Raw genomic sequence first — 12,630 nt, 5'->3', positions numbered from 1 at the left:
TAAAGAGAAGCAATGTGCTTAATACTAGGAAAGTTGGTAAATGTAGTAGGCCTAGCCCATAGAAAGCTGATGGGATCCTCTTCTTTTTAATAAAGGCCATCACTCTGTTCTCTGACGCAATTGCATAGCCTATAGAAATGTTGCCCAGCATGAGCTCATGGGTTCTCATGAAGTGTTTGAGTAGATTTTCGATAACATTTGCATTGATGTCAGAGTGATTAGAGGGACAATAGAGTGCTGAGTACAAGGCAGTTAGCAAGTTTGGTAGGCTACTATTGACCATCAGCAGCATCAGAGCTTGGAGAAGCCTACTTAGTGACTAAAGGTCATGTAAAATTTGACTGCCATCATGACTCTTGACCGCAGATGTGGCGGTAATATGGGCACCATAACAGCCCTAATTGTAGGTTACAATTTTTTACAGACAAACCAATATTGTTAATGTATATAGTAAAAAGTACTGGAACCAAAACCAACCTATGCGGGACCCCTTTCATAATATCAAGGAAACCTGACTTGATATCTCGGATTCCCCCATGTAGGTTAACTACAGACAACACATTGACCAAGTCAAGTACAGCTCGGTGACAGATACCCCTCAAATCGTCCAGGCCAGGATCAACGCTCAACAACTCAGCAATGTAAGTAGAGCCAAAGATATACTTGTACACTATCTTTCTATCACGCTACGGTCTATACCAAACACTACGCTCTATACAGTACATACAAACAGCATAGCTGTCGCTCGGCATTTGCATATACAGTGCATTTGGAAAGTATTCAGACCCCTTGACTTGTTCCACATGTTGTTACGTTTACAGCCTTATTCCAAAATGTATTAAATATTTTTTGATTCTCGTTAATCTACACACAATTCCCCATAATGACAACGCAAAAACAGGTTGACATTTTTGCAAAGTTATTCAAAATAAAAACAGATACCTTATTTGCATATGTATTCAGACCCTTTGCTATGAGACTTGGAATTGAGCTCAGGTGCATCCTGTTTCCATTGATCATCCTTGAGATGTTTCTACAACTTGATTGGAGTCCAACTGTTTATATAAGGTCCCACAGTTGACAGTGCTTGTTAGAGCAAAAACCAAGCCTTGAGGTTGAAGGAATTGTCCGTTGAGCGCCGAGACAGGATTGTATCAAGGAACAGATACAATCCTGTCTCGATACAAAACATTTCTGCAGCATTGAAGGTTTCCAAAAACACAGTGGCCTCCATCATTCATGAATGGAAGAAGTTTGGAACCACCAAGACTCTTCCAAGAGCTGGCCGCCCGGTCAAAATGAGCAATCAAGGGAGAAAGGCCTTGGTCAGGGAGGTGACAAAGAACCCGATGGTCACTCTGACAGAGCTCTAGAGTTCCTCTGTGGAGATGGGAGAACCTTCCAGAAGGACAACTATCTATGCAGCCCTCCACCAATCAGGCCTTTATGGTAGAGTAGCCAGGCAGAAGCCACTCCTCAGTAAAAGGCACATGACAGCCCGCTTGGAGTTTGCCAAAAAGGATGCTGACCATGAGAAACAAGATTCTCTGGTCTGATGAATCCAAGATTGAACTCTTTGACCTGAATTGAAGGCGTCACGTCTGGAGGAAACCTGGCACCATCCCTACGGTGAAGCATGGTGGTAGCAGCATCATGCTGTGGGAATGTTTTTCAGCGACAGGGACTGGGAGACTAGTCAGGATCGAGGGAAAGATGAGCGGAGAAAAGTACAGAGAGAACCTTGATGAAAACCTGCTTCAGAGCGCTCAGGACCTCAGACCGGGGCAAAGGTTCACCTTCCAACAGGACAATGACCCTAAGCACACAGCCAAGACAATGCAGGAGTGGCTTGGGGACAAGTCTCTGAATGTCCTTGAGTGGCTCAGCTAGAGCCCGGACTTGAACCCTGTCAAACATCTCTGGAGGGACCTGAAAATTGCTGTGCAGCGACGCTCCCCATCCAACGTGACAGAGCTTGAGAGGATCTACAGAGAAGAATTGGAGAACCTCTCCAAATACAGGTGTGCCAAGCTTGTAGCGTCATACCCAAGAAGACTCGAGGCTTTAATCACTGCCAAAGTTGTTTCAACAAACTACTTGGTAAAGGGTTTGAATACTTATGTAAAATGTGATATTTCAGTAGATATTTTTATTAATTTGTAAAAATAAAAAATTAACCGTTTTTGCTTTGTCATTATAGGGTTATTGTGTGTAGATTGATAAGGGGGGGAAAACAATTTAATACATTTTAGAATAAGGCTATAACGTAATAAAATGTGGAAAAGGTCAAGGGGTCTGAATATGTTCAGAATGCACTGTATTCCGAAAGGGTTATACACATACCATATGAATAAGGGGTGCTGTAGTTTTTATTTATATAAATGATTCCAGATCAAATACAAGGAGGACTGGGAGAAGACCAAGTCCAAAACATGTGACATTGGCCTGGACGCGCTGACCGTCAAGGCTGCCAAAGCATCTCGGGACCTGGCCAGCGATGTAAGCATTCCCTTCCTGTTGCTGGTACTCACACAGAACAATCATTTCTTATGTATTGAGAAGGAGATATTAGTGGATAAGAATGAGGGAGGGATTGGTCATCTGATTATATGTGACTGGCTGATGTGATTTGGATGGTGGCCGTGTGTTACAGATTAAGTACAAAGAGTCCTTCATGAAAAATAAAGATAAGACAAGCAATGTCAGCGACTCTAAGACCCTGCACTCTCTTCAGGCATCCAAGATGACCAGTGAGGTAAGAATATGAAACACAATAAACATGCTGTTGCACCATAAGTATTTGGACAGTGAAGCTAACATTTTTCATTTGAACCTATACTCCAGCAGTTTGGATTTGAGATCAAATGTTTCATATGATAATAATAAATATAGCTGCAAGCAGCAATGAAAGGGATACAGGCTTGTTTTGTACATAATGTTGCTGCTAGTCTCTTATGACCGAAAAGAGCTTCTGGACATCAGAACTGAGATTACTCACCTCAGATTAGACAAAGAGTTTTTCTTCAATGAGTCGGATGGGAGGGGTATACTACAGACACCCGACCAGGCCCAGATCCCCGTCATTTCCTGGAGAAGGAAACAAAGATTTTGGGTGCCTTGTGAGGATCAGGCGACGAGTGGCTAATTTGCGTTTGCCTTCCATCCTGCTAGCTAATGTTCAATTGCTGGAAAATAAATGGGACGAACTGAAAGCACATATATCCTATCAACGGGACATTAGAAACTGTAATATCTTATGTTTCACCGAGTCGTGGCTGAACGACGACATTAAGAACATACAGCTGGCGGGTTACACACTATCGGCAGTATAGAACAGCAGCCTCTGGTAAGGCACGGGGCAGGGCCCTATGCATATTTGTAAACAACAGCTGGTGCAGGATATCAAAGGAAGTCTCGAGACTTTGCTCGCCTGAGGTAGAGTATCTCATGATAAGCTGTAGACCACACTATCTACCTAGAGAGTTTATCTGTATTTTTCGTAGCTGTCTACATACCACCACAAACTGATGCTGGCACGAAAACCTCACTCAATGAGCTGTATACCGCCATAAGCAAACAGGAAAACGTTCATGACAGCATAGGAACAGTGGGTTAACTGCATTGTTCAGGGGCAGAACAACAGATTTTTACCTTGTCATCTCGGTGATTCGATCTAGCAACCTTTCAGTTACTGGCCCAATGTTCTAACCACTAGGCTACCTGCCGACCCAATCAATAAGTGCATCGAGGACGTCATCCCCACAGTGACTGTACACACATACCCCAACCAGAAGCCATGGATTACAAGCAACAACCGAACTGAGTTAATGGGTAGAGCTGCCGCTTTCAAGGAGCCGGACTCTAACCCGGAAGCTTATAAAATATCCCTCCGATGAGTACGACCCTGCCTCACACAGGAAGCGGCGCAGGTCCTAATCCAGGCACTTGTCATCTCCCGTCTGGATTACTGCAACTCGCTGTTGGCTGGGCTCCCTGCCTGTGCCATTAAACCCCTACAACTCATCCAGAACGCTGCAGCCCGTCTGGTGTTCAACCTTCCCAAGTTCTCTCACGTCACCCCGCTCCTCCGCTCTCTCCACTGGCTTCCAGTTGAAGCTCGCATCCGCTACAAGACCATGGTGCTTGCCTACGGAGCTGTGAGGGGAACGGCACCTCCGTACCTTCAGGCTCTGATCAGGCCCTACACCCAAACAAGGGCACTGCGTTCATCCACCTCTGGCCTGCTCGCCTCCCTACCTCTGAGGAAGCACAGTTCCCGCTCAGCCCAGTAGAAACTGTTCGCTGCTCTGGCACCCCAATGGTGGAACAAGCTCCCTCACGACGCCAGGACAGCGGAGTCAATCACCACCTTCCTGAGACACCTGAAACCCCACCTCTTTAACCTGTTAGGGTATAGGGGGCAGTATTTTCACGGCTGGATAAAAAAATGTACCCGATTTAATCTGGTTACTAATCCTACCCAGTGACTAGAATATGCATATACTTATTATATATGGATAGAAAACACCCTAAAGTTTCTAAAACTGTTTGAATGGTGTCTGTGAGTATAACAGAACTCATTTGGCAGGCAAAACCCTGAGACAGATTCTGACAGGAAGTGGATACCTGATGTGTTGAATTGACTTTAAGCCTATGCCATTGAAAAACAAAGGGGCTGAGGAATGTTTTGGCACTTCCTATGGCTTCCACTAGATGTCACCAGCCTTTACAAAGTGTTTTGAGTCTTATACTGTGAGATCTGACCGAATAAGAGACTTGGAACGGTGATGGCCGATTAGACCCCTGGCGTGCGAGTTGATGGTGGGTACTCTCGTTCCGAAACGTTTTAAAAGAGAACGCATTCGTCCGCCTTGAATTTTATTCATGTTCTGGTTAAAAAAGGCACTAATGATTTAAGCTATACAACGTTTGACATGTTTGAACGAACGTAAATATATTTTTTCCGTTCGTGAAGTGAAGTGAAGTCCGGCTGGCTTAGATCATGTGCTAACAACACGGAGCTTTTTGGACATAAATGATGAGCTTTTTTGAACAAAACTACATTCGTTATGGACCTGGGATTCTTTGGAAGTGACATCTGATGAAGAGAATCAAAGGTAATGGATTATTTACATAGTATTTTCGATTTTAGATCTCTCCAACATGGCGGTTAGTCTGTATCGCAATGCGTATTTTTCTGGGCGCAGTGCTCAGATTATTGCAAAGTGTGATTTCCCAGTAAGGTTAATTTTAAATCTGGCAAGTCGATTGCGTTCAAGAGATGTAAATCTATAATTCTTTGAATGACAATATAATATTTTACCAATGTTTTCTAATATTAATTAATTATTTTGTTGTCATGACTTGACTGCCGGTATTGGAGGGAAACGATTTCCTGAACATCAACGCCATAGTAAAACGCTGTTTTTAGATATAAATATGAACTTGATAGAACTAAAAATGCATGCATTGTCTAACATAATGTCCTAGGAGTGTCATCTGATGGAGATTGTAAAAGGTTAGTGCATAATTTTAGCTGATTTTATGGTTTTGGTGACGCCTGTCTTTGAATCGACAATACATTACACACAGCTATTGTCAATGTACTCTCCTAACAACCTAACTTTATGCTTTCCCCGTAAAACCTTTTTGAAATTGGACAACGTGGTTAGATTAAGGAGATGTTTATCTTTCAAAGGGTGTAAGTTAGTTGTATGTTTGAGAAATTTGAATTTTGACATTTATTTGGTTTCAAATTTGCCGCTCTTGAAATGCACCTGCTGTTGATAGGGTGCGCCACGGGTGGCACACTAACGTCCCACATAGCCCCAAGAAGTTAAAAGATTTAGATGCACTATTGTAAAGTGGTTGTTCCACTGGATATCATAAGGTGAATGCACCAATTTGTAAGTCGCTCTGGATAAGAGCGTCTGCTAAATGACTTAAATGTAAATGTAAATGAACAACCTTTAGACTACAAAGGGAAGTACAGCCGAGAGCTGCCCAGTGACACGAGCCCACCAGATGAGCTAAATGACTTCTATGCTCGCTTCGAGGCAAGTAACACTGAAACATGCATGAGAGCGTCAGCTGTTCCAGACGACTGTGTGATCACACTCTCTGCAGCTGACGTGAGTAAGACCTTTAAACAGGTCAACATTCACAAGGCCACAGGGCCGTACGGATTACCAGGACGTGTACTGTGAGCATGCGCTGACCAACTGGCAAGTGTCTTCACTGATATTTTCAACCTCTCCCTGTCCGAGTCTGTAATACCAACATGTTTCAAGCAGACCTCCATAGTCCCTGTGCCCAAGAACACTAAGGTAACCTGCCTAAATGACTACCGACCCGTAGCACTCACGTCTGTAGCCATGAAATGCTTTGAAAGGCTGATCATGGCTCACATCAACACCATTATCCCAGAAACCCTAGACCCACTTCAATTTGTATACCGCACCAACAGATCCACAGATGATGCAATCTCTATTGCACTCCACACTGTCCTTTCACACCTGGACAAAAGGAACACCTATGTAAGAATGCTATTCATTGACTACAGCTCAGCGTTCAACACCATAGTGCCCTCAAAGCTCATCAATAAGCTAAGGACCCTGGGACTAAACACCTCCCTCTGCAACTGGATCCTGGATTCGTTTTACTGTGGATATAGATACTTTTGTACCTGTTTCCTCCTTTTGTACCTGTTTCCTCCAGCATCTTCACAAGGTCCATTGTTGTTGTTCTGGATTGATTTGCACTTTTCGCACCAAAGTACGTTCATCTCTAGGAGACAGAACGCGTCTCCCTCCTGAGCGGTATGACGGCTGCGTGGTCCCATGTTGATTATACTTGCGTAATATTGTTTGTACAGATGAACGTGGTACCTTCAGGCATTTGGAAATTTCTCCCAAGGATGAACCAGACTTGTGGAGGTCTACATTTGTTTTTGAGGTCTTGGCTGATTTCTTTTGATTTTCCCATGATGTCAAGCAAAGAGGCAATGAGTTTGAAGGTAGGCCTTGAAATACATCCACAGGTACACCGTCAATTGACTCAACTGATGTCAATTAGCTTATCAGAAGCTTCTAAAGCCATGACATCATTTTCTGGAATTTTCCAAGCTGTTTAAAGGCATAGTCAACTTAGTGTATGTAAACTTCTGACCCACTGGAATTGTGATACAGTGAATTATAAGTGAAATAATCTGTCTGTAAACAATTGTTGGAAAAATGACTTGTGTCATGCACAAAGTAGATGTCCTAACCTACTTGCCAAAACTCTAGGTTGTTAACAAGAAATTTGTGGAGTGGTTGAAAAACAAGTTTTAATGTCTCCAACCTAAGTGTATGTAAACTTCCGACTTCAACTGTATATACAGGGTGTTCCGGTACTGAGTCAATGTGCGGGGGTACAGGTTAGTCGAGGTAGTTTGTACATTTTATTTTTTATTTCACCTTTATTTAACCAGGTAGGTTAGTTGAGAACAAGTTCTCATTTGCAACTGCGACCTGAACAAGATAAAGCATAGCAATTCGACACATACAACAACACAGAGTTACACATGGAATAAACAAAACATACAGTCAGTAATACAGTAGAACAAAAGAAAACAAAAAGTCTATATACAGTGAGTGCAAATGAGGTAAGATAAGGGAGTTAAGGCAATAAATAGGCCATGGTGGCGAAGTAATTACAATATAGCAATTAAACACTGGAATAGTAGATGTGCAAGTAGAGATACTGGGGTGCAAAGGAGAAAGATAGATAAATAAATAAATACAGTATGGAGATGAGGTAGGTAGATAGATTGGCTGTTTACAGATGGGCTATGTACAGGTGCAGCAATCTGTGAGCTGCTCTGACAGCTGGTCCTTAAAGCTAGTGAGGGAGATATGCGTCTCCAGCTTCAGTGATTTTTGCAGTTCGTTCCAGTCATTGGCAGCAGAGAACTGGAAGGAAAGGCGACCAAAGGAGGAATTGGCTTTGGGGGTGACCAGTGAGATATACCTGCTGGAGCACGTGCTACGAATGGGTGCTACTATGGTGACCAGTGAGCTGAGATAAGCTGGGTCTTTACCTAGCAGAGACTTGTAGATAACCTGTAGCCAGTGGGTTTGGCGACGAGTATGAAGCGAGGGCCAACCAACGAGAGCGTACAGGTCGCAGTGGTGGGTAGTGTATGGGGCTTTGGTGACAAAACGGATGGCACTGTAATAGACTGCATCCAATTTGTTGAGTAGAGTGTTGGAGGCTATTTTATAGATGACATCGCCGAAGTCGTGGATTGGTAGGATGGTCAGTTTTACGAGGGAATGTTTGGCAGCATGAGTGAAGGAGGCTTTGTTGAGAAATAGGAAGCCAATTCTAGATTTAATTTTGGATTGGAGATGCTTAATGTGAGTCTGGAAGGAGAGTTTACAGTCTAACCAGACACCTAGGTTTTTTGTAGTTGTCCACGTATTCTACGTCAGAGACGTCCAGAGTAGTGATGCTGGACGGGCGGGCAGGTGCGGGCAGTGATCGATTGAATAGCATGCATTTAGTTTTACTTGCATTTAAGAGCAGTTGGAGGCCACGGAAGGAGAGTTGTATGGCATTGAAGCTCGTCTGGAGGTTAGTTAACACAGTGTCCAAAGAGGTGCCAGAAGTATACAGAATGGTGTCGTCTGCGTAGAGGTGGATCAGAGAATCACCAGCAGCAAGAGCGACATCATTGATGTATACAGAGAAGAGAGTCGGCCCGAGAATTTAACCCTGTGGCACCCCCATAGAGACTGCCAGAGGTCCGGACAACAGGCCCTCCGATTTGACACTCTGAACTCTATCAGAGAAGTAGTTGGTAAACCAGGCGAGGCAATCATTTGAGAAACCAAGGCTGTCGAGTCTGCCAATAAGAATGTGGTGATTGACAGGGTCGAAAGCCTTGGCCAGGTCGATGAATATGACTGCACAGTAATGTCTCTTATTGATGGCGGTTATGTCATTTAGGACCTTGAGTGTGACTGAGGTACACCCATGACCAACTCTGAAACCAGATTGCATAGCGGAGAAGGTACGGTGGGATTCGAAAAGATCGCTAATCTGTTTGTTAACTTGGCTTCGAAGACCTTAGAAAGACAGGGTAGGATAGATATAGGTCTGTAGCAGTTTGGGTCTAGAGTGTCACCCCCTTTGAAGAGGGGGATGATCGCGGCAGCTTTCCAATCTTTGGGCAGTATTGAGAAATTTTGAAAAAAATATGTGCCCATTTTTAACTGCCTCCTACACCAACTCAGAAGCTAGGATATGCATATTATTAACACATTCGGATAGAAAACACTTTGAATTTTCTAAAACAGTTTGAATGGTGTCTGTTAGTATAACAAAACTCATATTGCAGGCAAAAACCTGTGAAAAATAGATTTAAAAAAATGTGAATTTTGTGACTGTACTATTTAGTGTCATTGTTTTATAGATACCACAGTGAGAAAGGATTCATTTCGCAACTCCTACGGCTTCCACTAGATGTCAACGATCTTTATAAAGTTGTTTGAAGCGTCTATGATTAACAGAGAGCAAATTAGAATGCAGGGAAGTTGACATGTCGTCACTTCATTTTTTCACGCCTGCGCATAAATCTGAGAAGAGTGCATTTGTCATAATCGTTTTTCTAGACACAGGATAGGTTGTGTGAAAATATTACTGATGTTTACTGATGTTTCACGTTAAAAATGGACCAAAAGATTGATGCTAAACAACGTTTGACATGTTTGAACGAACGTAAATAGATTATTTACTAGGTTTTTTTAGCTTTTCGGCGTGATTTTACACCCCCACCACCACGTTTTGTGGGAGCCTACTGAATGCTAAACTACTTGGTGTTATTTGGACATAAATTATGAACTTTGTCAAAAGAAACCACATTTGTTCTGGACCTGGGATGCCTGGCAGTGCCTTCTGATGGAGATAATCAAAGGTAAGGGGATATTTACAATGTTATTATGATATTAGATGCTGCTAACCTGTATAGCTTAGCCTATTGTTATTAGCATAGTACCCCGTTTATTGCAAAATGTGATTTCCCAGTAAAGTTATTTTGAGAGTTGGCCATTCGGTAGCAATTACGAGATGATAATATATTATTCTTTGAATGACAATATTATAATTTACCAATGTTTTCGCATAGTAATTCCGTGATTTGTAACGCTGGATTCACTGGGAGCATTCGAGACGAAAAAAATTCTGAATTTCACTGCGACTGTAAATGCTGTTTTTGGATATAAATATGAACTTGATGGAACTAAAAATGCATGTATTGTATAACATAATGTCCTATGAGTGTCATCTGATGCAGATTGTCAAAGGTAAGTGCATAATTCTGGCTGGTTTTCTGTCTGTGTTGATGCCCTTCTTTGAATTGGCTAAACATTACACACAGCTATTGTCAATGTACTCTCCTAACATAACCTAACTTTATGCATTCTCCGTAAAGCCTCTTTGAAAATCGGACAACGTGGTTAGATTTAGGAGATGTATCTTTCAAATGGAGGAAAATAGTTGATTATTTGAGTATTTGAAATGATTAGACTCTTGCCGTTTTGAATTCCCCGCCATGGTCACATGACAATGAATCCCAATACCGGGATAAGATCCTGCCCCCTGGCCTCAACAGGTTTTAAGGAGCCTTGTGGGTAGCAAAGAGAAAAGTCTATGACTTGGATGACTGGGGTCTTTGACAATATTTTGGGTTTTCCTCTGACACCGCCTAGTTTAAAGGTCCTGGATGGCAGGACGCTTGGCCCCAGTGATGTACTGGGCCGTAAGCACTACCCTCTGTTGCGCCTTACAGTCAGATGCCGAGCAGGTGCCATACCAGGCGGTGATGCAACCAGTCAGGATGCTCTCGATGGTGCAGCTCTAGACATATTTGAGTATCTGGGACACATGCCAAATCAAGTCTCCTGAGGGGGAAAAGGTGTTGTTGTGCCATCTTCATGACTGTCTTGGTGTGTTTGGACCATGATAGTACGTTGGTGATGTGGACACAAAGGATCTTGAAATGCTCGACCTGCTCCACTACAGCCCCGTTGATGTTAATGGGGGCCTGTTCGGCCCGCCTTTTCCTGAAGTCCACGATCGGCTCCTTTGTCTTGCTCACATTGAGGGGAGGTTGTTGTCCTGGCACTACACTGCCAGGTCTCTGACCTCCTCCCTATAGGCTGTCTCATCGTTGTCGGTAATCAGGCCTACCACTGTTGTGTCGTCAGCAAACTTAATGATGGTGTTGGAGTCGTGTATGGCCACGCAGTCGTGGGTGAACAGGGAGTACAGGAGGGGACTAAGCATGCACCCCTGAAGGGCCCCAATGTTGAGGATCAGCGTGGCAGACATGTTGTTGCCTACCCTTACCACCTGGGGGCGGCCCGTCAGGAAGTCCAGGATCCAGTTGTAGAGGGAGGTGTTTAGTCCCAGGGTCCTTAGGTTCATGATGAGCTTTGTGGGCACTATAGTGTTGAACGCTGAGCTGTAGTCAATAAACAGCATTCTCACATAGGTGTTCCATTTGTTCAGGTGGGAAAGGGCAGTGTGGAGTGCAATTGAGACTCCATCATCTGTGGTTCTGTTGGGTGGTATGCGAATTGGAGTGGGATGATGCTGTTGATGTGAGAAATGACCAGCCTTTCAAAGCACTTCATGGCTACCAATGTGAGTGCTACGGGGCGGTAATTATTTAGGCAGGATACCTACGCTTCCTTGAAACATGTATCATAGACTCGGTCAGGGAGAGGTTGAGAATGTCAGTGAAGACCCTTGCCAGTTGGTCCATGCATGCTTTGAGTCCACTTCCTGGTAATTCGTCTGGCTCTGCAGCTTTGAATGTTGGCCTGTTTAAAGGTCTTGCTCACATCGGCTACAGAGAACGTTATCACACAGTCATCCAGAACAGCTGGTGCTCTCATGCATGCTTCAGTGTTGCTTGCCTTGAAGCGAGCATAAAAGGCATTTAGCTCATCTGGTAGGCTCGCGTCACTGTGCAGCTCGCAGCTGGGTTTCCATTTGTAGTCCGTAATAGTTTTCAAGCCCTGCCGCATCCGACGAGCGTCAGAGCCAGTGTAGTAGGATTCCATCTTAATCCTGTATATACACTTTGCCTGTTTGATGGTTCGTCTGAGGGCATTGCAGGATTTTTTATAAGCATCCGGATTAGTGTCCCGCTCCTTGAAAGCAGCAGCTCTAGCCTTTAGTTTGATGCGGATGTTGCCTGTATTCCATGGCTTCTGGTTGGGATTTGTACTTATAGTCACTGTGGGGACGATGTCGTCAATCCACTTTTTGATGAAGCCGATGACAGAGGTGTTATACTCCTCAATGCCTTTGAATGAATCCCGGAACATATTTCAGTCTGTGCCAGCAAAACAGTCCTGTATCGTAGCACCCGCTTCATCTGACCACTTCCGTATTGAGAGAGTCACTGTTACTTCCTGCTTTAGTTTTTGCTTGTAAGCAGGAATCAGGAGGATAGAATTATGGTCAGATTTGCCAAATGGAGGGAGAGGGATGCACATGTGACATGCTTGTAGAAATGAGGTAAAATGGATTTAAGTTTGCTTGCATTAATGTTCCCGGCCACTAGGAGCGCCGCTTCTG

The 12,630-nt window shown here is 43.7% G+C and overlaps 1 protein-coding gene across 5 annotated transcripts in view; it reads left to right on the top strand.

Annotated features, from left to right (window-relative positions):
- nrap (nebulin-related anchoring protein) overlaps positions 1-12,630 on the top strand; it is a 114,853-nt gene that overhangs the window by 34,638 nt on the left and 67,585 nt on the right. For 4 of the 5 annotated variants that reach the window (XM_029764175.1, XM_029764176.1, XM_029764173.1 and 1 more), the window contains 3 exons: positions 543-641; positions 2,392-2,499; positions 2,654-2,755. In XM_029764175.1, the coding sequence (XP_029620035.1) occupies positions 543-641; positions 2,392-2,499; positions 2,654-2,755 (309 nt within the window). The remainder of the gene's footprint in view (positions 1-542; positions 642-2,391; positions 2,500-2,653; positions 2,756-12,630) is intronic. The other variant, XM_029764174.1, reaches the window with a different exon arrangement.

Source organism: Salmo trutta, chromosome 10, assembly GCF_901001165.1.
Source record: "Salmo trutta chromosome 10, fSalTru1.1, whole genome shotgun sequence".
Lineage (NCBI taxonomy): Eukaryota > Metazoa > Chordata > Actinopteri > Salmoniformes > Salmonidae > Salmo > Salmo trutta.
The sequence above is the reverse complement of the archived record's forward strand: the minus strand, read 5'-3'. Positions and strand labels throughout refer to the sequence as shown.